General features: G+C 36.7%; 1 protein-coding gene across 1 annotated transcript in view; it reads left to right on the top strand.

Moving 5' to 3' along the window:
• PDE1C (phosphodiesterase 1C) overlaps positions 1–27,767 on the top strand; it is a 244,100-nt gene that overhangs the window by 154,439 nt on the left and 61,894 nt on the right. The window contains exons 4-6 of the mRNA XM_029283292.1: positions 21,074–21,187; positions 22,547–22,729; positions 24,358–24,424. Of these exons, the coding sequence (XP_029139125.1) occupies positions 21,074–21,187; positions 22,547–22,729; positions 24,358–24,424 (364 nt within the window). The remainder of the gene's footprint in view (positions 1–21,073; positions 21,188–22,546; positions 22,730–24,357; positions 24,425–27,767) is intronic.

Below are 27,767 nucleotides of genomic sequence, written 5' to 3'. Positions count from 1 at the left end.
ACCTAGGGTGAATTTTAAATAGGGAATAATTTTTTAAAGATTTTAATAATGACACAGCCATAAATATATTTGGTTTTTAATTGGTTTTATAGGGGAAATGTTTTTTGTGTTGTTTTTTAATATGCTGTGAGCCGCCCTGAGTCCCGTGGGGAGAAGGGCGGCATAGAAGTTAGTGAAAATAAATAAATAAATAAATAAAAATGAGTTATTATTATTGTGATTGACCTAAACAATGACAAGACAATATTGTTAGACCATTCTGTAATCGAGAGTATATAGAGATCTTTTCAAGGCTTATGTCATGTTTCATATATATAAACATTTAAGTTGTAATTCCTTTTTTATTATTAATGGATTATTAAGTGGAATATAAAATATATACTATTATATTATTCAGATTTATTTTGAATGTTATTTAAGAAAGGGAATCAGCATGGAAATATAATGGAGATGAATAAGCAAAAATAAAGTCTCATTTGTTGGTTATACTTAAACAATAACACAGATGTCTTCCTTATCAAATTTATGCAGTGTAATTACACTGAGTACTTGAGATCTGAAGCTTCTGTTTTATTCATAACATCAACAAAATAAATTGATAATTTCTTTGCTGGATTATGTCTTGGATAGTGGCAACTCAAAAAACAAAAACAAAAAAACCCTAATTTTTCATTTTTGTTCTCATTTTCCAGTTTCTTGGAAAAGAAATTTAATACTTCATCGGTATATTATCATGTGGTCTGTCTGTTTGATTCCATTCTGCTTTATGCCTATTTATGTATGCCACTTTATGTATAATTTAGGAAAATTATATGGTCCACCAAAACATATACTATAATGCACGTGTTAGTGTTGCATGACTTTTTATTTTTTATATAATAGCATCTTAATTTTGAGTGCCATCTATTAGGGAAAAAAACAGCATCCCACATTTAAAAACCACATGGTTAGATTTAGCATTGGACTATGAGCAAACTTTGACACATATCTCATTTAGCAATTGAAATCACTTTTACCTTACTTTATCCCAAGAGATTCAACTTTTTCCCACAGGTCAAATTGGAATAGTCAAGTGAAAAAATAAACAGTATATATGGGAGAAAATGAATTAAACATATGAACACTCCTGCATTTATCATGGTAAAAAGGGGCTTCAATATGATTTGATATTTCAATCTCAGGAGAGAATGGATATCTTAAATCTGATAGAAGAACAGGAGTTTGACTTTGTTTTATATAAAACAATGTTTTACTATAGATATACTTGATTACCCCTCTAGTTCTAATAGATATTTTTTCCTCACCTTGGAATCTCCTGCCCTGGGCAGGGGGTTGGAGTAGAAGACCTCCAAGATCCGTTGGTCTGTTCTATTTCTATCAATTTGGCATGAAAAGATTTTTTGAACCATTAAGCCATTTTAGTGATATTGTCTGTATTATACAGTTGACCAGTAACCGCTAATAAGTCCCTCTCTAGTTAGATTTCCAAGCCATTTAGATTCATTCTATTTATAATTATAATTATTCTTTTTCAATCAATGTGATTTTCTCTGAATATGAATACATGTTGCTTTCTAAATTTTAGTATCTGTAAAATAAATTTTTTGATTTTTGATTTTCAGTATTTTGATCATATCAATTTTATTTTCACAATTTTTATTTATATACTCATAATTTGACTTCTTTTTTAATTGGTCACTGACCATAATAAAGTTGCTTTCTTCCTTTTTTGATTGCTTGCTTGGGTGAAATCTCTATTTTTCCACAAATCTTTACTGAAAATTTATAGGTATGTGAGTCAAGGAACTTCTGTGGTAGGGTTAAAACAGAGTAACTGTGATTGAAAGATCTTCCTCTATTTGTATGGTGGAAGGAACGGGCACAAAGAAATACAAAAAAGAGCAAAGATTTGCACATGTACCTGTTTTGGGGTTAAAATTGCAGACTGTCAACAAGTTGGAAAATTTTATCATATTATAAAAATTCAATCAAGGATGATGTGCAAAACATAACTACTATACAATAGGAAACACTAAAATATTATATTAAAATTATACATTCACATTGAACTTCTTTTTCGTATAGTTTAGAGAGATCCAATATAAGGGTTGGTATAGCATCTCATAATAACGTTTGAAGATGCTGTTGCTAAATTTGGAGGTTACAATCTCTTTGTTTTTAATCAGCAAGATTAAAACAAATTGTGAAAATTCTGAAAACAAATTCGTTTTGTTTAGTGCTACTGGAATCTGTAGGCTGTTGTCTTGCCATGTGTGAACTATCCTTAGATCTGGTCCCAGAATACATTTGCAGAATACATATTCAGAATACATTCAGGACTTAGAATAAATTTAAAATTCTATTTTAGGCTAGTGAGCAGCTCTGTTGGGTATATTTTATACAAAAGTAAACAGAAATAAGTTTCTGTAAACCTGTTCAACAGTGAACATTATCATGACAATTTAACTATTTTCATAGTAAGAAACAAACATATATTTTCCTTGACCTTATAATGCATAAGAGGTTTCGTGTTTCATCTGAGCAGCAGTATCTTACTCAAAGTGTGTTATTTGTTCCCCAAATTTTTTTGTTTCTGAGGTCTTCCTCATAATGCTATGGTGCATTTTGATTTTTGTTTTTGGCTAGATATTTGATCCTAACTATTTGTCCAACCCTATTAAGCTAAGCCAGAATCTTTTCCCCTGACATTCTATAACTTTTCTCCTAGATTAGTAACAAGCATTGGTATTTCTCCTTTTAAAATAATATTTTATATTTAACACAAATGCATTGCAAATGCATTGAACTTCTACACAGTCTGAAATTCACTCTAATATCTCAAGAATTTACTACTTCATTCATCAGTATGGATGAATAATAAAATAGGGTTGGGCTATTTGTCATGCAGTAATGTAATGTGTGAACCTAGTTAAAGACTAGGTATCTAAGATAGAGTTGTCATTAGATTGTCTTCTCTTTCCTAGCTGACATTTTTGTAATGAAGACATTGAATAGGATTAACACTGGAAGATGAGACTTAAAATTTGGTGGACAATGTCTGTATTCTAATAGATTACATAGATATCAAGTTGTTGTATTATGCTGCCAAGTCCCTAACAAGTTTAATAAGTTATTCAACTAATAAGTTGAAAATAAGTCAACTTATTTTCAAAAGCACCAGAAGGCAGGACAAGAAGCAATGGATGGAAACTAATCAATGAGACAAGCAACCTGGAATTAAGGAGAAACTTCCTAACAGCGAGAATAATTAACTAGTGAAATGGCGTTGCTTTCAGAAGTTGTGGATGCTTCATCGCTGGAGGTTTTTAAAAAGAGATACCTGCTTGGGCATGGGGTAAGATTAGAAGACCTCCAGGGTCCCTTCCAGCTCTATTCCGAATTACATTGGATTTTGAAATGCTAGAATGTGTGTGTGTGTCTGATCGTGAATATAGAAATACAATACATTTCTTCAATAAAGGAGGAAGTGGCACTAAAATGTATTTAAAATTGCTGGCATTTAAGGGAATAAATGAATAGCCATGTAATGAGTTGGTGCTAGTTCATGATTGCTATTCTGTTTGTGCCCATTGCTTGACTGATAGCAGCTAGAACTATAGAAGAAAAAAATAGTCTATTAAACCGACATCTGACAAGTCATCTCTGTACATAATTGCTTGTGCTTTGCAAAATGATCTGCTATTGTAATACAGAGATTGATTTTCACACTTAGAAAAGAATAAGAAGCAATTTTCAGAAGAACCTGTCGAACTAGCATCTGGCAACTAATGCCAGGTATTTTATCACAGGCAAGGGTGTCAAGCATTGGTTGGTACATACTAGGGAAGACACTTCTTTCTTTTTACAGATATTTATAGAAACATGTCTTTGTTCTCTTGACTTTTAGTGACAGACCACACTGACCTGTGAGAAATTTGTTTTGCCTTACCACCTAAATGATAACTTGTTTTTTATTGCTGCTGAAAGTTTTAAAATACTTGAATCCAGGATGCTGATAATTTTTTTGTATTTCTGACATGAAGCTGGCATTACGTGCTTACATGAATGCAAAAGCCTCTTTTCCTCCAGTGTCTATTCAAATGTCACAAACTAGGTATATTGATGACAATTACACTATTAATACTCTGTATGAGCAGTAGTTTTGGTAACAATGAACTTCCTAATAATTGCTACTGTATGTATTTCAAAGTGTCTGTGTGTACCTGTGTGTAGATATCAGAATGTTTTTACCCCTTCTTGATTCACTAAGCTGTTATTACATTTCTAAAAATTTGATTCAATTGTGCATTAAGCCTCATTATATGGTGGGGCCATATATCAGAGCCTACACCCTTGTTTGTCTAAAAAGCATTCCCTATACTTGTAGTAGGACATTGTTTCAGCTTTATTACTGTGATTTGTCTAAAATGGAAGATGTCAAAATGAACCTTTATTTGTCATTTCCCTTGTAAGAACATCTTACTTTTTTGACATCCCCTATGAAAACCAACCATTTTGCTCTTCAAAAAATATTCTGATAGAATTTGCTTTCCTTTTACAAAAGGAGATATACCAAAATATATTTGGTCATAAATATTACTATTTCCTTCCTTCTTTGAAGCTATTTGGATAAGGCTTATGATGGGTATTCTGTACATCTAAGACCAACAAACAAAAGTCTGCAAAGAAGTGAAGTAAAGAAGCAATGACAGCCACTGCTTTTATGGATTCTCTTTTAAGGCACTAATGATTAGTGACAAAGAAAACTCATTATATATTTCAGGAATATAATATTACATTTCAAATTATGCACACTTATGCATTGCAGGGGCACTCCAACTCCCCCTCCATCCATGCAATCTATGCCCTTTTGGTCCCCTGCCATCCTGCACTCTGCCACATCTGCTGACATTTGCCACAAAGGCTCCTGGGTGTGGCTTGGGCTGGCAAAAAATCAATAAGTTCAGTTCCACCATCACCCACCACCGCCTTTTTTTTTTTTTTGGCAGCTGGAAGCCAGTTCCATCTGGCCCATCAGCTGGGCATGTTCCATCACTAGCAGGACCAAGAAGACAGCAGTGAAATTCAGCTGGGGCAGTGGAGTGCAGGGCAGCAGGGATCTTGAACATGACTAAGACTGGGCTAGAGCTGCTGTGGCTTCCCAGGGTATGGCAAACAGCCACACAGTGCTTAGCCAAAAGGGCAGATATGGGGAAAGGTAAGAAAGTGTGTGTGTTTGTGTGTGGGGAGTTAGAAGCAATCCTTTACTGAGGCTTGGGGGATGGGAAAGATCCAGCCTGGAAGTGCTTAAACTGGATAGGTCCTCAGCTATTGACTGGTAAAATTCGCTTATCAGTGGCAGCTGGGACTGCTGGTATTATGGTTACTAAGCAATTTAGTAAAGTAATGGCCACATTGCTTAGCAACTGAAACTTTAGTCTTTATTGTGCTCTTAAATTAAGGACTACAGGTAGATATTTTTTTTACATAAAATAAATATAATGAAAAGTTTAAACACAATATAAGCAGATTAAGTATACCACATTTTTCCAGTCAAAACATCAGTAAGTCCGAAAAACCACCCAGAATAACACATTCCTTTTAACTCTGATCAAATGAACCAATTTTGTATTACTTTTTTTTAAAAAACCCCAGAACATTTTTTTTCTGTAATCCATTCAAATTCTTATTGTTTCTTATTACAAGTTTCTTCAAAAACTTTAAGCAGTTTCTTTTGTAAAGCAAGCAAAACAGATTCAAATTATTCCAACTGTTGTTTGGAATTGTCATTTTTATTTCTACTTATATATGATGGCAAATTTTTATTTCAGAGTCCTATATTGTTCTCAAGTGAATTTGTTGAATATCCTATTCTACAACATCTTCTGGAAATAGATCATTCTCCAAAAGATACAGCATAGCTGATATAATGAATTTATAATTCATTCAGTCCCTCAAAGATACCTCTAAATGCCATAATTAGTTATTTGTCCTGTTATACCCCCAATATCAAAAAATTTCCTTTCCCACAAACATGCATTTATTTTTAAAAAATATAACTTCAAATCTTAAAAATCTTAAAAATATAACTTCAAATCCCAATATTCTATTATTTTTTAAACTCTTAGTACAGGTAAAATTTTCTGTAGCCAAAACTTTGTTTTGCTTTTTGCTGTGTATTTTAAAATTAAAAAATGTATAAAATATTTATTCATTTTCTTATATTAAGGATAGAATGCACTCACTGGGTATTTTCAGGCTCGCCTAGGTTTGAAGCAGTTAATAAGCAATTTTCCAAAATAGTTAATGAGGAAGTGCACAAGCTTCATGTCCTTTAAAAAAGCTCCATTTATGGCTAGAGCAATTATGGGAAAACTTGTCTCCTGATTCCCCTCTTCAAGAAATTGCTCTCTTGAAATCTCATGAAGAGCAACCAAGAAGAAAGGGTTTGGGCAATCTTGTCTCTGTTTCTTTTACCCAGAGAGGATTGTAAGAGTCAATTTACTAATCCTCTCCTTATATATACCCATCAACACTGGCTCTGCTTTTTCACTGAGCTATCTTATTCTGCCTGAAAAGTACTCAGATGTTACCATTCTTCTTGCACTGCTAGTCTCCATATTTAACTTTGGTGTACTGAAGACCCTGCATAGAATCTGCAAGACCTAGTACTAAAAGTCAAATGGCACACTAAAAAAAACATAAATATAAAAAAGACCAAACTAATGACAAAAGGTAGAATAACTAGCCTTAGAATTGACAATGAAGATATCAAAGTACTGGATGGCTTCTGCCTTTTAAGATCAACCATCAACAATAAAGAAACAAACAGTCAAGAAAGTATCACAGACTAGCACTCAGTAATCCAGCGTGAAGGACTTGGAAAAATATTTAAATATAGTGATGTGCGTTAAACCCTACAAAGATCAGAATTGGGCAAGCCATGATATTCCCTGTGACGCTCTATGGAAGTGATAGTTGGACTTTAAAGAAGCAGGATAGGAAGAGTACTGATGCTTTTGAAGTTTGGTAAGACTCCTGAGAATATCAGGAACAGTTGATAGAACACTGAACAATTTAGCTCAGCCCTCTTCTCACAGGGAGTCATTATGTGAAGAACAAGCTCTCTGAAAAAGGCTCTAAGGCTGGGAAAGTTAGAAGGAAAGAGAAGAACAGGATGCTCAGTAGCAAGGCAGATTGTTTCAGCTACAAAGGCAATGAACAGATTATAGGGTGATCATCTTGGAAGTCATTACATGGTTTCTAGGTGTGAAAGAACTTGATCAAACACAATCAAATATTTAATATTTCTCTAAACATGACTGCTTTTGTGTGTGTCCTTTTGAACATTTTTCTGGAAATTTCTGCAAAAAAATAGAACATGTTTAGTCTTTGAAATATAGCTTAATAATAGGATAACAATCATTCAAAAATTTAATCTTTGTTAGCAAAGATTAAATGTATTTAGTACTCTGTTTATCATTTAGCAGGAAACTTGTTAAAACATAAAGTACATATAATCCTATGAGCTGCTCGGAGATTAAAAAAGCTTTTCTCTTATATCATGATTAAGTCACATCTGGGGAAATGAACTTTTAGATGGATAAAATACTAGGCATTGTATCTCAGTCTACTCCAACTGATAGTTTAGATAGTCTGCAGTTCTTTATTTTAGAAAATCATTAATCCATAGAATGGTATTAGAGACCTCAGTTATTTCACAATTTCCAATTATATAATTTGGAAACATTTTTTTACATTAATTGATTTTTATTAAGATAATTATTCTATAGTAAAATGCTTGAAAAAGATATAAACCTATTAATGTGAAAAGTGCTTTTGAACATCAATAGCAATTTCTAGTGCTCTGCAAAGTATTGGAAAGGGATGCTTCAGAAAGCAGACTAGCATAAGAGAGCTAAGTATTTCTTCTCAAAGTTGGTAGTTGCCTGGGCATGGCTGCTTGTACAGTGTCCCTAGATCAGGGATGTCAAACTTGCAATGTCATATGATGTGTCGCGACATATCGCAATTTTTTTTCCATTGCCGGCAATGGGGTGGGCTTGGTTTTGCTATGACGCATCCAGCCCATGGGCCGGCAGTTTGATACCCCTGCCCTAGATGGTCTGTGCAAGAATGTATGTACAGACAGATATTACCATTCTGATGGGATCACTAATAAAGTGTCCTGAATGCTTTGCAAAGCTCTCTGATTTTTCTTTTCCATCTCTTTGCTAGCATTATACATAAGTATCAATAAATAAATCAGATATAAACAGCAGCATTTGGGAGAAATATCCATGTTTTGATTTTTCACAAAATGTTTTATTAATAGCAATTGGCTCATGCCTGTACATCACTTCATTTACCATAATCTATACTTATTTTGGATATGGATAAAGCAGCAAAAGAGAAAGCATAGATGTCTTAGACCAGACATGTCAAACCTGCGATGTCATGTGACATTGCGCAATGTATCGGGAGAGTTTTGCCATTGCAAATGTTTGCTAGATAAATATTCATGATTTTTTAATGATAAATATTCCTAGTCCATAGCGATCAGCTATTAATTTGCCAATGCATATATGTACAAGGAAAACTTGCAGAACACAACCTCATACAATTATGGCAGAAATGAAATTCAAGCCAAGGCTTTCACAGTTTGGCTATTATATTGCAATAACTATGCAATATATAATAATATCTAATAAAAATATGAGCAATTAACAATAAAGCAAAATCGAGAATATCATGAGGAAATATCTGAAAGCAATTTTAATTCAGAATGTCAATTAGCTTAGGAACTTCAGAAAGCAAAATAAGGATAATGTTATGACCTCAGGGATATTTTTCCAGATTTACAAGTCCTATTATAAATCTCAGGCAAGGCCAGTTGAATAACTCTGTAAAGTCTCTCTTGAGAAGGAATTTCATTATTAGGGAGCAGAAGATTAGAACAAACATGATTGCATAGGTAAGGTCAGTATAGTTAGTATTTCTAAGAGTTAGTATTATTATTACTTAGTGTTACTCCCAGTACTATGACTATTGCCTTTTCCCAAACTCAAAGTGTATTTTTTTACATCTTTTTTGTAGGATTAACAATTCTTTTGTTAAAAATAAAGATATATATATATTTTAAAAAAGAATAAAGTTACTGGAAAGCAATGATGAATCATGAAAATGCCTCTTGAAATTTGAACCCAGATTGCTGTTAGGCCAGATAAATGTCATAGGCCAAGGTACTCATATTTCAAACAGTTTCCATTTGTGTAATATTTCCATGAAACTTCTTTTTTCATCCTCTCCTTGAGACACATTTGAGAAACTGCTATCTAGAATTTAAAAGAAATTTTTGCTAAAACCTAGACTGCTTCATCTTGTTTCAAGAAATATTTTATATCCCTTTATATGAATGGATTTCTGTTTTCTATATTATCAAGCAGAACTTATTTTTTCTTAAACCAAACTAAAATTAAGTAAATAATTAAAAAGATTAGATATTGTGAAGTTGTGGACTTGGATAGCTTATAATTCAATAAAATCAATTTCTTTTCTGCTCTAAAGAATAAGCAACTCCATTTCCTCTACCATATCTAAATAGAGCCTGGCTTCAAATGAAATATTGTTCTTAATTAACCCACAATGACACTGAATTATTTGGGCCTGGAATAAATAACATTTGGTATTGTCATATAGCCTCTGAAGATTTGCAATTGAAATCAACATTTCACAGAAGCAGAGAATATTGTCATGTTGTTGTATGTCTTTGATACTTTCTTCAAGATCATCCATTGAAAGTGTTAAGTCCGGAGATGAAAGGCGAAGGAGGCAATTCATTTTACAGAACAGAGCTTTATTCTCACTCTCTTACAGCTAACAACCAACAAGAGCAGAGGCACGAGGCCTCTTTTTATACCCCCAGATCCCCGGGTAATCACAACCAATAGCAGGCAGTCTTTTCCCGCCTCGTGCATGCGCGCAAGGCCGGCGCCACTCAGTCTGGTCCTGGGCAGCTTTTGCAATGCCCGGGACTCTTGCATCGTCCCGAGCCTGCATCTGCAGGCTCAGGACACAACAGAAAGAGTCCAAAAAAAGTGAAGAAATAAACAAAAAAATATATAAGCTTGTAGCTACAACTGCATGACTGAAGCCCTGTGTCTTTTTCATGTATGTTGTGACATACATTAAATGCAGCAAGCTTTCAGTCATCTAATTGCAGCCACCTCTTGATTTTTTGACACCCTTGTCAGTGTTCCTGCCTACTATCCTAACCACTACCTGGACATAGAACAAATCCCAAAGAAACTAATATGAAAAATTACTCGTGACTTAATTTAGTTTGGACAAGAGCAATGAAATTTAAATCAACTATACTTAATCTCAATCCAGCGTAAAGTAATTATTTATGATAAATAATATTAGTTCATTATATTGGAATACAAATAATTGTCCACTTTGTTTTAATTACATTTATGATGGGTGCATTCATTTTCCATAGGATTTGATAACTCCATTGAGTATTGGGTTTATAATTAAATAAAAGTAATATGCAAAAAACCCACAGGCTTTTAGCAATATTAAACATAAAAGCAGTTGATATATAATAGCAGTTGATATTGAAAGTATTTGGTAGCTGGTTGATAGATGAATGATGATAGGGCCTTTGTTTGTACAACATATCAAAATGATGATAAAAGTCAATCAGGAGCCATATTTTGACAGTGCACAGTTTTACAATATTTTGCTACTGATCTAAGCAGATTACAGCTTCAAATAAGAAAAAAAAAATTACCGAAATATTTATATAAACATTCCAGATTTTTTCCTGTTCTCTAAATAGTTTAACTTGTCAATGTTGGATTGTGGACAGCAAGTCTAATGGACTTTGTAATTTGATGCTATTAAAGTATCAATTAAAAACATGCCAGGAAAGTATTGATTGTTGTTAATACAAATTTTCTTGGAAAGAATTAGTAAGAAAAATTGTTTAGAAGGAATGCTACACATTTATTACAGTCTTAAGACCAGCTCAAAAAAAGAGAGAGACAGATTGTTGATATGTATGCACACATGAAGATTAAGATGATTAATGCAAATTCTTTACAATCACATGAAATATCTTCAGTTGTTCTTATACTCAGTTCTGATATTGGGAAAGAATTATAAGAGTTCCCAAGGAGGAAAACTGCAAGTCCTGTTATTGGAGGAAGCACTGAATCTGCCATAGAATGGCTCTTGATCTTTATGATTGTGCCAACAGCATACAACCATGCATGGCAAAACTGCAGACATTTTTAAACATTTACATAATATGACCAGAAATGAAAAAGACATGTCTAAAAAAACCCCGTAGTTTTCCACACTGGAATTGGAAATAGGAACACTGAGCACAGACCCTCTCTTTTATATCTTATATAGTTCTTATGTTTGAATATGGGCTCATGTTTCTTTGATGTAAATCAGGGATTGTAGCTATTCATCTTGTCCTCTCTACTATTTTTCCCTTGCTCTCCACTCCTGATTTATTTGCATGTATAACCACCAAGTAAATTAGTTCCCACATTCATTTAAACCATCACATGTGGCTGTGCTTATCAGAACCCAATTTCTATCCATACATTAAAAGGTATCATCATAACAATATATTTAGGGTTAAGTATTTTGATAAATATCCAAAATAGTGTAATTTTAATCTGTTGGTAATTGGCTGCAAAGTAATGTTCTGAAACAGATTATCTTGAATTTAAAAATAATTGAATGTGGTTTGTTAATACTCTAACTTTGGCAATATTTATCTCTCTATTTTTGGTCCTTTTAATTGCCTGTTTTTATCGATCTCTGGAGTACATTCTGTAGCTAGGGCCCAGGTTGTGAGACATTTCTAGCTCAGTTTCAGCCAAGCATTTAGGATCTGCAGATCCAGGACATATGTTTAAGGAAACAGATGGTGGCTCAATGTACAACCCATTGGAAGTAACAATGTAATATTTACTAATGACATTTAATAGGCATACCTCAAAATGTAGGTAATTGCTTGTCTGAAAGGGAGAAACACAAAGCCATTTCTACTGGGAATATGAGAATGAAGCCAATGCAGAAAGAAAAATGACATTTTTTTTGTTTTTCTGAATAATTTGAAAACATATGCTGCAAAAAGTGCCACTCTGGATAATATGCTTGGCAGAAAGCAGTTGGGCTTTAACACTGAGGCGGATGGTAACTGGCCTCAACAGATCAAAATCTGGTCAGAATCAGAACTAGTTGCTCTGCCAAATCCTTATGTTTCTTCTAGAATCCATTATGGATAGATTAATATATATGAATGATATATTTTAATACATATATGTATTATGCAAGATATTTTCCCTCATCAGTTTCATCATATATAATTAAGATTAGTAAAACAGAATTTCAAGTCACATGATGAGTTTAAGATTAGAAATAAGACTATGAAGGCAATGTTAGTTAGCAATCACAGGGCAGGTTAGTAATCAGTGAGTTCATTGCACATCTAATACAGGGGCAACACAGAAGAAATATTGAGAATCAAACACTGAGCCATCAAGAATATCATGGCAAATGAAGATACCATTCTACTTCTAAGAAAAAACTTGAATATAAGACAAGAAGGGCTATTCAGGAGAAAAAAACATATTCCTCTTTCTTCTATGAAGCATTTCCTTTCAACTGAGTAGTCTTACATCTGTTAGCTCCTGGATCTTCATTCTCTGGAACTCAGCTTGCTCTCCATCACTGGATCAATCTAGGCTGCTGAAAACCTAGGTAGTGCCAAGCAGTGGTGGGATTCAGCCAGTTCGCACCACTTCGGCAGAACCAGTAGCTAATTTTTTTTGCCCAGGTCCAGAATGGACTCCCGGAAGCGGCATCCACACAGAGAACTGGTTGTTCACATATTTGAATCCAACCACTGGTGCCAAGGTTAACTCTGACACAGTCTCCCCTGCTGTTCTTCTACCTGCGAATTCTTACAGACAACTGTGGTAAAGCTCCTTCCTGTCTACTTATAAATCCAGTGCAAACTTCAATTCTAACTTCCTGATTGTTAAGTCCTTAGATAAATGGCGAAGGAGGCAATTCATGTTAGAGAACAGATCTTTATTCTCTCTCAGTCACAACATACAACCAACAAGAGCAGAGGCACGCAGGTCTCCTTTTATACTCCTGGATCCCCGGGCAACAACAACCAATAGCAGACACCCTTTTTCCCGCCTTGCGCATGTGCGCAAGGCTGGCGCCGCTCAGTCTGGTCCCGGGCAGCTTTTGCAATGCCCAGGGCTCTTGCAGCGTCCCGAGCCTGCTTCTGCAGGCTCAGGACACAACGCTCCTCCCCCCTAGATAAGACAATGCTGCGCCCAACATGTACGCCACCTCCTTTAGAGTATGTGTTTGCTAACTTTTGCATCAAATGCACAGAGTATGGAAAAGCATTGGTATTGCTACCGTTTTGGGAATAAATGAACCCCAATCTTTTTCCCTGTGATACTAACCAACCTGGACCTTTGTCCAGGTTCCTCTAACCTTTGCTCACCTCACGTAATCTGCAAGGTATTTGGGCGGGCCTTTGACCCATAGCGACCTTCTCGGACCTGGGGAGTTTGAATGGTCCCCTCCATTGCTTTCCAAACTAGGTGAATTAAAATGCCACTCCCCCCTTATCTCAGGCTGCCCTGTGACTACTGCCTGACCTCCTGGCTCGCCTACCAGGCTCAGGAGGCCAGGACTTTGCTGTCCCCTGTACCTGGTCGACGTGCCTGTTAGTAGGCTGGCTGAGCTCTTTGAACTCAGCTCCTTGTCCCCTGCAGGGGTGTAATTCCCCTGGCTCCTTTCTGTAGTGATAGGGTCAGGAGATACCTCCCTGTTAGCCCTAATGCGTGTGGACTTCCTTCTGGGAGCAATTGCTGAAAGTGGCAAGCCCCCAAGCTGTTGTGCCTGCTCTCTTGTAAGCTGTGAGTTCTGAGGATGCTCCAGGTCAGTCTCCCTGTCTGGAGTATTGTTGTTGAGTTGTGGATAGTGGGGATACCTCCGATGTGACTCCCAGGCTGGAGTGAGTGTGGGGGTGTATATTTGCCCCCTGCCCCATGAATCCCTATTTGGAGCACTTGCTGAACTTGGGGATTGAGTACCCATGGTGTCCTCAACAGCCAGTGTCGGCTGTTGATACTGATTCCCAGAATGCACTCCCCACCCCTACTCCCCCCCCAAGAGCAGGCTGAGGAGTGAGAGGGGAAGAATCCAGCCTCGCACGCAGCTGATCAATATGGCGGTGAAGTACGTGACCGTCGTCCAAAGACACTTCATAGGACAAAAGGCCCGAGACCTTGCAGACCACCGCAGGGACCCAGAGGTGTCCAGGCCCATAGTTTCTGGTCCAGACTGGATCACCCACGTGAGGGATCCACCACTACTGCCACGTGGTGCACGTGGATGTGACACCTGTGATGCTACGTGCTCCGGATGTAGCCTGTCTAGTTTAGTCACAAGCCAGCGACCCCAACGGAGTTTAGCCGGGCTCTTACCCGTGGCAGTGCAAGGAGTAGTACAATGGGCTAGAAGAAAGTCAGCCAACCTGTGATGCCAGTTGCCATAGGTCAGTTACCTGAGAGCATCCTTGGCGATGTGGACCATCCGTTCAGCCAAACCGTTGGTGGAAGGGTGGAAGGGAGCTGAAGTTGCATGGCGAATCATGTTGGCCTGTAGAAAAACCTGAAACTCAACAGAAGTAATTTGGGGATCATTATCCGAAACCAAGACATCTGGAAGACCATGGGCAGCAAAAATACTTCTCAACACCTGGATGGTCTTGGCAGTAGTGGTGGATGACACAGGAACAACTTCCAGCCACTTGGAATGGCTATCCACAACAACCAGGAAGAATTGACCCTGAAAGGGCCCAGCATAATCTATATGTATTCTAGACCACGGGGTGTGTGTTTCCTCCCACCTATGAACAGGGGCCTAAGGCATTTCAGGCCTGGACTGCTGACACTCGTGACACCCATGTACCTGGGCCTCAATGGCCTTATTGATGCCAGGCCACCACAAATGGCTGCGTGCAAGCACTTTCATCCTGACAATCCCAGGGTGACCCTCATGTAAAGAAACTAAGATTCTAGACCTCAATGAGGCCGGAATCACAACTCTAGAACCCCAGAGGAGACAGCCATTGAAAGTGGACAACTCGTGTCTCTTGACCCAGAAGCGTTGGAACTCCTCCTCTGGGGACCTGTCAGGCCATCCTGACAGCACCCATGTTAGCACGCGTTTAAGCATGTAATCAGTGACAGTTTTAGCAGCCACATCCCTAGCGTTTAGGGGAGACTCAGGCAAATCCTGAATGGACAGGATATGAACGGCAGGAGCAGGAGCAGGCTCCACAGCTGGCAAGGGCAGTCTACTTAGGCCATCAGCATGACCCATTTCCCCTCCAGGTTTGTGAACTAGCGTGCAGTCATAAGCTGACAAAAAATGGACCATCGCAGCATGCGAGGGGAAAGGATGTGTGGGGTCTGTTTGGAGGTGGTAAACAACCCCAGCAAAGGCTTGTGGTCAGTAAAGACCGTAAAATGGCGGCCATAAATAAAATCATGGAACTTTTTAATTCCAGCCACAATAACCAAAGCTTCCTTGTCAATTTGAGCATAGTTGCGCTCAGCAGCAGACAAGGTCCTGGAATAATATGCCACAGGGACCTGTGCTTAGCCATCAGCCGTCAGATGGCTAAGCACAGCTCCCACACCATAGGGAGAAGCATCACAGGCAAGGCACACTGGTAACTTCTCATTAAAGTGAGCTAACACCGCATTGGATGTAAGCAAGGCTTTAACCGCATTGAAACTGGCTTCATGGACTTTGGTCCACTGCCAACAGGCATGTTTGTCTAAAAGTCTGTGTAGGGGTTCAGCTATAGCAGCTTTATGAGGCAGAAAAGCATGATAGAAATTCAATAAGCCCAAAAAGGCTTGTAATTCACCCTTAGACTTAGGGCTTGGGGCCTGCTGAATAGCTTTGAGCTTAGCATCAGAAGGGTGGATGCCCTGAGCATCAATCCTGAACCCCAGGAAATCAGTAGAATGGACACCAACCTTACACTTGTCCTTTTTCAACTTAAGGCCTGCTCTTCGGAAACGAAGCAAAACAGCCCTTAACCTCTCTGCCAAGGTTTGAGGTGAATTCCCTGCTATGAGAATGTCATCAAAATAAGGACACACACCAGGAATACCCCTCAGGGTGTTTTCCATGACACTCTGAAAAATGCCAGGGGCTACATTCACCCCAAACTGCAACCTCTTCACCTTGAAAGCCCCTCTATGGGTCACAATAGTCTGAGCCTCTGCTGCTGCATCATCAACAGGCAACTGTTGATATGCCTGAGCCAGGTCAAGCTTTGCAAAAAAATTTCCCTCTTTAAGGGAAGCCAAAATGTGGCTCACTACAGGTACTGGATATGCATGTTGCTGTAGGGCCTTGTTAAGTGTGCACTTGTAGTCTGCACATATACGAATGTCCCCATTTGCCTTTAAAGGCGTGACAATGGGAGTTTCCCATGGGCTAGAGTCTACAGGCTCTAATATGCCTTCCTGGAGCAACTTGTCCAGTTCAGCATCAATCTTACTCTTAAGAGCAAATGGTACTCTCCTAGGTTTAACCCTTATGGGCTGTACAGCTGGATCTAGCTTTAGTGAAACTGGAGGTCCCTTGTAGGATCCGAGCTCAGAGCTAAACACATCTGCAAACTCCTTGCAGACTTCTGCAAGGGTCTCCGTTTGCAAATTGTGAAGCCCTGTGACCTGGATTCCCAGGGCCTCAAACCAATCGAGTCCAATCAGACTCGTGCGTTCACTCCTAACAACGAACACATCTAAGGGACCTTCAAAATCCTTATACTGTACCTTAAGGGTGGCCTCCCCCTTAACGCACACCTTGGAATTTTGAAAGTCAGTAAGAATTACATTGGAAGGCCTGAGCGTAGTTTGCTGGCCGCTGCTGCTGCAGATTTTCTGGAATGTTTTGAGGGAAATTATGGAGAGGGCAGACCCCGTGTCCAGTTCCATAGACAATGGAACCCCTTGCAACCTTACTTTGAGGGACAATTTCTTCTTGAGGGGTTTGTGTGTGCCTATCCTTAATATATTTCTGCGTGTTGCACAGAAACCCACCCTGTTTTGGCTGGGGACCCTGGTACCTTTCAGATTCAATTCTTCCTTTGGTTGTACCTTCTGCCGACTCAGACAGATAGCTGCGATGTGGCCTTTCTTGCCGCACATTCTGCAGATGGCGGAACAGAACCGGCATTCCACCCACTTGTGGCGACCTCCGCACCCAAAGCATCGAAGCTCAGCTGGGCCCTTGTCTGGACGATCCTTCGGCCTCCTCCCGGATGCTTGATAAAGCTTGTCCACTTCATCTTCAGGATCCTCTTCCGAGTCCTCCCGCACGTTCTCCTTGTGGACGGTTGTAGTCTCTGGAGCACTTCGAGTGGGCCGCAGATTCTTTACCGCTCCGCCTGTAGCTTCCTCTGCCGTAACCTCTCGCAGAGCATCTTGGAAAGAGACATCTTCCTTAGCAAACAGCTTCTGCTGTAAGTCTCTGTTCCTCAGTCCGCATACAAAACAGTCACGCAGCCTTTCTTCTAAATCCTTGAACTCGCACGGTTTAGCTGCTCTTCTCAAAGCTGCAATAAAGTCTTTTGCTGATTCCCTAGCTCGCTGATCTCTCAGTTCGAACGTGTGCCTCCACGCAATGACAGATTGCTTTGGCTGGAAATGTTCTTTCAAAAGTTTCTTGAGATCAGAGTACGAAACAGCTTCTAGTGAGGCCGGGGCAACCAGATTCTCGGCGATCTCAAAGGCGTCTTGCCCACAAACGCACAACAGTGTGGCAGCCTTTAATCCATCTTCCCTTATCTGATTCACTCAGAAGTAAGTCTCCATCCTGGCAACGTAAGATTCCCATTTTTCCGGGTGGGAGACATCAAATTCAGATAAGCGACCGATTTTCGCCATTATCAAGGGACAGGGTTTTCTTCAGCCACACTCACCCTCCAGCGACGCTGTACTGGCAGGATAGACACTGACGTCAACACCGTCGTCCCTCTTCCGGACTTCTTTTGGGTGAGTCTTAAGCTTCCCTAGCTAACTAGACTAAATCCCACCCTCGTCGCCAGTGTTAAGTCCTTAGATAAATGGCGAAGGAGGCCATTTATGTTAGAGAACAGAGCTTTATTCTCTCTCAGTCACAACATACAACCAACAAGAGCAGAGGCATGCAGGCCTCCTTTTATACTCCCGGATCCCCGGGCAACAACAACCAATAGCAGACACCCTTTTTCCCACCTTGCGCATGCGCGTAAGGCTGGCGCCGCTCAGTCTGGTCCCTGGCGGCTTTTGCAATGCCCAGGACTCTTGCAGCGTCCCGAGCCTGCTTCTGCAGGCTCTGGACACAACACTGATCTTGTCTGAATCTTTCAGTCTTTGTAGATAGGATTCATCTCTTGAGATTATCATTCTTTGAAATATATCATTTTTTTGTAATTTGAATCTTACCTAATCCCTCAAATGCTTCCACCCTTTTCTCTTTATTGTCCTATAATGCTTGGAACAACCCCCTCAACCTCTGCTTGATAATGCTTATTTCCTTAAATTCTTTTTTTTTTATTAACCTTGTGAACTCTCAAGCTTCCTTCTTCCGTTATATATTAAAGATGGACAGTATTTTATATTTATTTGCTATGTATATGTAGGGATGTGGATCTATACATATGTTGTTCATAGTATGTTTAAATGTGCGTCATGTATGTGTTTCACTTTGAGAGTGGGCAACTAAATTTCATTTTTGATGTGTGCCGTTGTACCCACAGTAAAAAAAAATAACAATAAAGATTATCTTATCTTATCTATCTTATTATTATCCAGGCTTGGGTTCAAGCATGCAGTTTCCATTCCTTCTCATCATTTAAGCACCGCCACTATTACTGAAGCAATGACTATCTCTTCTTCCTGCCCCTCCCCCTTTGTATAAGTGCTAAGGCAAGAGCCAGAGTTTCTCAATCCAGAGATGGCAGATTACATAAACATTCAACATTGAATGGTTTCAAGGCCACCAGGCAAAGAGTCCATTCATTTATGAAGAGTGTGAAGAAAAAGCAATAGATTTAAACATCTGTGGGTATAACAGAGAGACTGTACTTTTGCAGTGGTAATAGGGAATAAACCATTTCATTTGGCATCAATCTTGTTTCCAGTAAAAGAGCTTTTATTGTGCATGTGGCAGTTCTGCCAAGTTCCAGACTAGGAGTTGAATTAAGCTGTGGAAAATCAAGAAACTGTGGTTTATTACTGAATTGTGGCCAGGAGTGCTGACATATTGTTCATAAAATTTGAAATGAGGAAAACAACACATTATTTCATGACAGCTTTTTTCCAATGCAGATGTATCCCCATAAAAATCAAGCAATATGTTTGATTTTAGACGATAAACCCTGTCTTTGGTCCCTGAAAAATAATATAATATTTTCATTGATATCTTTTCCATGTTGTGATGATTGCCTTGTCAGCTGTTCATTCAATAGTATGAAAACTTTTGATAAAATTAATTATATTATAAGATTTATAGTAAATAAGATCACATGATTACAATTCAGGCACTCAGTGGACCAATCACAATTATGACATCACAGTGTCCTGCAGGCACATGACTGCAATTTATGATCTTCATTGTTGGTTTCCAACAAGCAAAAATTCACCTGGGAAGCTAGTAAGAGGCAGCAAATCAGATGATGATAGGATGTTGCAACCATGCAGGATTCAACTGGGAGTGCTGGAGCTGTAGTCATAATCAGCACACTCACAGGACATTGTATCATATGACCATGCCACTTAGTAACAGAGTTCCCAGTACCAATTACCATCAGTAAGTGAGGACTACCTGTAATTCTTTGAACTTTTATATGCACCTTGTCAAATAATTTCTCATTTGTTCTATCTGCATACCATATTAAAATGATGTAATATACATACTCTAATAAATGATCTTGCTTTATATAAGTATTTCAAATTCTACTGTCCTTTTTAATATCCCTTCTTCTTTTTTAGATACTACTTTTTATTCTTATAGCAATTCCTATAATGAGCAGTTCTTGCTATGTCTTTAGTCTGTTTTATCAGTCTGGATGTGCCATATTGGTGTTTACAAGTAAAGCTTCTTGCTGTAGTGCTGAAAACTGTTGAAATAAAAGGCATTTAATGGTGAAACTAATAATGCAGTCACTGAACTTGTTCATATTTTTAGAAGATTCCATATTTTTAATAAATTTTGTCTTGTAATATATACTGTCAAATTCTTTTCTTTGTTTATTTGTTTGACTCTAAGAATAATTTTTGATTCCTGTGTCAAGCTACTGCCTTTAGGACCGCAGCGTGCTTCTAACTTGCCAACAGAGGGGGGAGGAAGGGAAGAGTGCTTTAAATCTACAGGTGTCCTTTATCAGTGTGAAACCCGAAGCTGCTGAAGAATTGTTTTGGCAAAACTAAAATCTGTTCTCATAACAATTACTAAAAGATGTATTGGACAATGTGACCTGCACTGTCAGAGAGGGGTGGGAAAAGTTTTGTTCTTTTAATTAACTGCTTCCCACCGTTTCCTGAGAGCTAGCTTCCCTTTGACCCTACCCGTTTGATTCTGCTCAATTAAAGTAATCATTAGAAGTTTGCAATGGCTCTGATGTTCTGCTTGGTTGGGCTTTTCAGCCGAATATTGACAGCCTGCTCATTCTAAATTACATTATAAGCCATATTGAAAAAGCTTTAATGAAAATATACCTTCTATTAGAGTGGTGTTAATTAACCTAAACAATATCAGTAGGTTTGCTATCATAATCTAGATAGCATATTTTATGGTTTTTGTGTCCCCCGTTATAGTAGACTTCATTTAATACAGTTATGACTGTGTTATCAAGAAGTTGAATTTTATGGGGGATATTAAGTTGCACTAATAGTACATAAAATTTGAGAAACAGAATTCTATGAATCAAAGTCTTGTTTTCTTCTCACAGATTACGATCTTTGGTAAAACAACTGGAGAGAGGAGAGGCTTCCGTGGTTGATCTAAAAAAGAACCTGGAATATGCAGCTACTGTGTTGGAATCTGTATACATTGATGAAACTAGGTGAGATAATTATTTCAGTATAGCTATTTGTTTTGTTTTTAACCCAATATGTCATAATATTTTTAGGCTATAGGGCATATTACATACATATGAATTTTTCTTCTTCTAATAAGGTTTAAAAAGGGCATGTCTGTGTTCCTAGAAATACCATGAACAATCAGTAAACATGTTATCTTAAGAAATGCAAATGTTAACATTATTCCAGTATTAATTCACCAAGGTTTCATCAAACACTTTCTCCTGTCTAACAGCTGCAGCTATTCTCATTTTTGTGAGATGGAAATGATATGTTAATAAGACATAAATTAAAACTTATCTACCTGGCCTCACCCACAAAGCACAAGACTGAAATGATTTTTTTCTATAAAGAGGCACAGAGAATGCATTTAGTTTAGAATTATTTAAATATTTGCTTGTCAACTTTTATTTTTATATATAAAAATATTCAATTTATACTCAATTTTTCTATTTTCATGTTAATTCAAGAAACAATACTAATTTATTGTTCTGCCTAGCAGGATATATAAATGATTACCATGGACATTTTAAATTATGATCACCATTATAGTTTATTAACTTTGCACATTATGGCAGCATACAAATAAATGCAAGCAATATACTGTATGGTATATAAACTTAATAAACAAATGCAATTCAATTCAACTGAAATCAACATTAAAATCATTATCATTAAAACCATTAACAGCTCAAAACATGATGAAGGAGATGTGTTTTGTCATTTGTCTAATATTGAGAAGAGTAGGCCAAAGTCATTCCATAAAGAAGACATTCCAGTTCAGTATTAAAGTCTGCTATTATAGAAGTCTTGAAAGTTTTGGAAAAACTATACAAGAATTTGGAATGAAATAGTTTTATTTTTTAAATACTAAGAAGTTACTATTAATAACAACCATGGGCTTTTATGTTTTCTTTTGCCTTCTTTTCAACTTGTGGAAATCTCTCTTATCTTGAGCTTTTGAAATGGCAAAAGAATGGAAAAAACATCAGACAAGCATTTTGGCTGAACAGCTAGCATTTGAAAATATGCTAAGTATAAATGCACAGTTGAGTCCTGGATATATTGCAGTTTTAATCATGAATAACCCTAAGAAGATAATATGCACTACATGGTTATTGTGCCTTCTAAAAAGTACTTTGCACTTTGGTATTGTTGTTGTCCACAGACAAAACACAATATCAGTAGCAGTTTTTATTAAATTTACCTCTTCTGCAGAATAAAACAAAGTAGTAAATTCACTAACCAATAGATTTATATATGGGTTTACATGTTTGACAATTGGAAAAATATTGTTTCAAGATAACTGTTACTTAATATATTTTTTCCTCTGTCCTTTCCAGGCGCCTCTTGGACACAGAAGATGAGCTTAGTGATATCCAGTCTGACTCTGTGCCTTCAGAGGTACGCGACTGGCTGGCTTCTACTTTCACCCGACAGATGGGTATGATGCTAAGAAGAAGTGAAGAAAAGCCACGATTCAGAAGCATTGTTCATGCAGTTCAAGCGGGAATATTTGTTGAGAGGTAAAAGTCAGTGGGTAGAGATCTTTAATCTTGAATAAAAGCTATTTGACATTTTTTTGAGAAGGAAAAAAAACAAGCAAAATTGGGAATGGAAATCTGAGAACAATTATTGTAGATTCTTATAATATAATGATAATTAGTGCCTTCAAGTAAGTCTTGACTGATGGCAATTTCCTGAAAAAGCCCCTGCAGTTTTCTTGGCAAGATTTCAGAAGTTGTTTATCATTGCCTAATTCCTGGGGCCAAGAAAGAGAGAGTGCCCCAAGGTCACCAGCTGGCTTCATGTCTAAAGTAGAACTAGAACTAATGGTCTCCCAGATCCTAGCCTGCTGCCTTAACTACTACACCAAATTGGTTGTCTTTCTTATGATCTACAAAAAATAAACAACCATGAGCAAAAATCATTGCTACATATCATGGCCACATACATATATACTGCAACTATTTTTCATTATAATAACTTGGATTAAAACATAGGCTTATTTAAAGTGGAATGCATAAAAAGAAATCTGATTTAAGAAGATAATTTTATTCTTATTGATTTCAGTGGGCCATTGTTGGTATAAACCTGAATCCAATCCATTGTTGGGCTTGGAAAAGGAAAAAGGAAATTATGGCTACTAATAATCTTTATTTTAATGGGTGGGAGCTAGAAAACAATCATAGGTCTTTTGACTGATGGTGACAAGAAATTCAAACTTTGCTTTATTAGGACCAATAAAATGTTACAAAATAATATACAAATTTTCAAGTTATCTAGAATTCTTAAGATTAGCTCTTACTTAAAAAGGGAGAAAAGAACAATAAATACAAAAATTTGATTGGATATTTTGGTTATAAAATTTACAGTTCAGTCAGTCCCTAAATAGTAATTGTAGACAGAATGCATAATCAATGTTAATTATTGTTAGTGGCATAGTATATCTTGCATTTTGGGAGAAAAGAAACTTAAATAAGAAAAAGACTTAAGACCTACAGTTATTCTTGCCAATCAACATTCTCTTTGTAGCCCATCAGCCCATTTAGATGAAGAAAGGACAGAGAATCTGATAGTTTCCAAGGGTAATTTCTATTAGTACACAGGTAGTAAATTTTATACCCATTATATCACAACACATATTTTGCACTTAATATGCAAAATGCATTTTCGTAGAAAGCATTAGGCATGATTGGGAGCTATTTGTTAATAGAAATAAATATTTGTTGTAGAAACAAAATAGGTATATTCTGGGAAAGGTTAATAGATGTGCATATAGATAAAGGTTAGGTTATGGGAAGAAAAGATATTTGTTTGTAACTTAATGGGGATGAAGATTAATTACATTTGTCTTTACTTGTAATGAAGATTGGAAGTTCTTTCATTACTTCTTTTCTTTTTCTTTAAATTACTTTCTTCTTTTTCTTTTCCACCTTTTTATTTAATCTTTTTAATCTTTCTATTTATTTTTCTGAGTGTAGTTTGCATTTGTTTTTACTATTGTAATTAAAATCTTTTAAAAATTTATGAAAAAGGGGAAATAAACAAAGGTAAATTTTTTACTTCGATAAGTCATATCCACTGTAAAGAACTTAGGTATGCTCTAAATTTCATTTATTACACTTCTTACACATTATTTTTATCATGATAGAATGTACAGGCGTACATCCAATATGGTTGGACTTAGCTATCCCCCAGCTGTAATTGTAGCACTAAAGGTAATATCAATGAATAGTTTTTTCTTATAAAATATTTAAATATTATAGCCTTGATTTGGTTTCTGTAGTATATCTTTTGTTTTCTCTAAATTTTATTCTCATATTAAATGAAATCTGTTTAAAGAAACAAATATGAACAATATATTTTATCATCATAGGCATCCATTCCTAACTTTGATATGTCATTATTGCCACTCAGTACAAGTTGTACCTTTGTACTTGTGTTGTATAAGGGGTAGAGTTTACATTATTATGTAAGTTTTGTGACTTTCCCCCTCCCTTCTTGCACACATCTATGTTATCTTAACAAATTATGATGAAACTGTCTAGTATTGACCATTTTATGTAGTGAAGAAACACTGTATATCACTTTGCAATCAGCTTGATCTCCTGTGTAAATGAATATTTTTCACATGCAATTACAACATTCTAGTAGGTCTTTCTCCTTAAAATGAACTGAATTTTTTTTTTTGCGCTTGAGACATTTACATGGAGGTATAAAATATTATTTGAGCCAGCAAATAGAGTGGAAGAATTCCTATTCAACTATTGTTCCAGAACACAACTATTGACATTAGTAAATGTGGATCAGACAGTATATTCTTTCTACGTAAGGAAATTAAAATTACAATACATCGTTCTTATGGCTGATTTCCGTGGTCAGCTATGTTTGTCAGTGAATTTGTACACAGAAGGAGTTTCATGGAGCAATCCTTCAAGTCTTGTGTTGATCCTAACATATTGAGAAACACCCTAATTGAAAACTCAGGTGTAGACTTCATGTCTATTTGAGAGAAGAATAAAATGAAATTTTACATAGTGACCTGAATTCACTGTAACTGGTAGGGTTAAAAATCATATGTGGCTTTAAGAATATTTGTAACTGATTTTGGTTTAAATCCCATTTAACTATCCATATAAAGAAATATTAGTGTGACCCGTATTAAAAGAATTGCACTTATCCAGTTGGACCTAAATTCTCCTTAGTATGACAAAAGGAAATACTTCAGCTCCTCTTTCCTGTTACTTGAAAATAACTGTTTCCTGTGAAATCTTTCATTTTTTTTTCTTTTGGCTCAATTAGAAATGAACTATATGCTCAAGGTAAATAAATTATACTCCACTGTGGTGGAATTGTTTTATCAGTGAAAAGCAGACTAGAAAATATAAACATAAATAAATGAATTTGGCTTCCAAGAAGATAGCTCATTGTTCTTATCATTTGGAATGTTAATGTGGTAGTTTAGAATATCACAGATTTTGAATCTTCATATTGCCTACTAGCTCTAGAAACTAAACTGCCAACATTCTTGTGGATTTGAATGCAAATATTTTTAGTAGTCATTAAATAACATCCTTGTTCCAGATTTTGAAATTCTTGCTTTACTTTTTGAGTCTGGTTGACCTCATAAAGTGTGTACATACGTGCCTGCATGCCAATACTCAAAACATATTCAAATTATTTCTTCACAGATGTTGGTACCTATCAAAATATTCTTATTAGGCTTTAGGCTAACACAACTTTACAGTTTACTGCCCTTTTGTCTTCTTTTACAGCTGGAGCCAAATCATACATACGCACATATGAAATTTAGTCATCTTGTTTTCCACAATTAGAATACTTTGGGGAAATAGGAAGTACCTGCACTAGTGTCTGAAGATAGCATCAGAAGAGTCCACTTTGAAATTTTAAATATTTTGAGCATTATTACAGACATGTAGGCTCACTGTCTAGGGTTAGGTGCAAAATAAAATGACAAAGGTCAAAATGAAATCAATTTTCAGATATTTCCATTAGAGTTTTTGTGAATTTTTTTTCTGGAGATAAGGCAATTGAAAGCCCTGATATTTTTTTTCATTCTGAAGATAAGGGATAGCTAAGCTAGCTACAATAATCATTCTGATGTTTAAGTAGATTGAGTTTTGCTTTCATTAAAAAAAGGAAAGGAAAAAAATGTGGAGTTGTGGAGGATAAGCCAGCAATGTTTTGCTGCTTTTTTCTTGTACTTTAATTTTCCTCATAGAAGAGTTTTAAGGTAAAGAAAATGACTTCTTGGAGAAAAGGCAAGAAAACAATATAATTAATGGATCATATTAAAAAAAAATCTCTGCCTAGACTTTGGAGGGAGATAGACACACATATGGTCTTTTTTTCTGACTTGAGTCTTTTCCACCAGGCCCAGGTTCCTTCTCTGTATAAAAAGCTTGGAACGCTTGAGATTAGGACTGTGATTTTTTAGGTCTGTTCTAAATTTATTTGTTCAATCAAAGCTAAACACAACAATATTGAATATTGTACCTGCTTATTCCAAAATAGGTACCTATAAGTAAAAAAAAATCCCTAAGCATCTGCTGTTAAACTGATAATCATAACATCTGTTCAAAAATAATTTTGAAAAAAAGATTTTACAAATAGATCCCTCAAATTCAAAATCGGCCCCACATGTTTAAACTTTAAATAGACTCAGCATCTGGAAGTTTGCACATTAAATACTAATTGAATGATCAACCAGAGTGAGCTCAGCTAATCTGAATTTGAATTTGAATTAGGAAAGACAATACCATTTCCGAATGATAACATTATATAGAATAAACATTTTTCATTTATCACTATTCTTCTATTTATGCATTGGTAACTTAAATCATTTTAAGTACAGTGATACTATTTACTTCTATTTTCAAAGCATTATTTGAAAATACTAGGTGATAGATACTATAACAACATGGATTCTACCCACTGTGTGCTTTGCTGATTGCTTGTGGTGGTTTCACTTAATCTGAAAACACAACAGGAAGTTTTACAGCCAAATTTCATTTGGCATATTCATTTCTAATATAATTAAATATATATCAATAATATTAAATGAAATTTCTTCTAACTTGTAATGCAATAAAGTATCTCTTTTTTGTCAATATATATACTTTACTTTGTACTAATTAAAACATGGAGAATGATTTAAAATATTCTTTCACATTAACATAATAATAAAATGGGATTAGTAATTTGTGGACAGGGTCCTGGGGAGGCTCAATGCAACCACATGTTTGTTGGATCCATGTCCCTCCTGGCTGGTACTGGCAGCTCGGGGGGGTACACGAGCCTGGTTCCAGGGAATTGTGAACGCTTCTTTGCAGGAGGGTGTTTTCCCTGCGGCCCTTAAAGAGGCCGTTGTGAGGCCCCTCCTCAAGAAGCCTTCCCTGAACCCAGATGAGTTGGCTAACTATCGCCCAGTCTCCAACCTTCGCTTTACGGCGAAGGTTGTTGAGAGTGTGGTTGCACAGCAATTCCCCCGGCACCTGGATGAAACTGTCTATCTAGACCCATACCAGTCGGGCTTCAGGC

Source organism: Protobothrops mucrosquamatus, unplaced genomic scaffold, assembly GCF_001527695.2.
Source record: "Protobothrops mucrosquamatus isolate PMUCROS unplaced genomic scaffold, P.Mucros_1.0 scaffold48, whole genome shotgun sequence".
NCBI classification, from domain to species: domain Eukaryota; kingdom Metazoa; phylum Chordata; class Lepidosauria; order Squamata; family Viperidae; genus Protobothrops; species Protobothrops mucrosquamatus.
The sequence above is the reverse complement of the archived record's forward strand: the minus strand, read 5'-3'. Positions and strand labels throughout refer to the sequence as shown.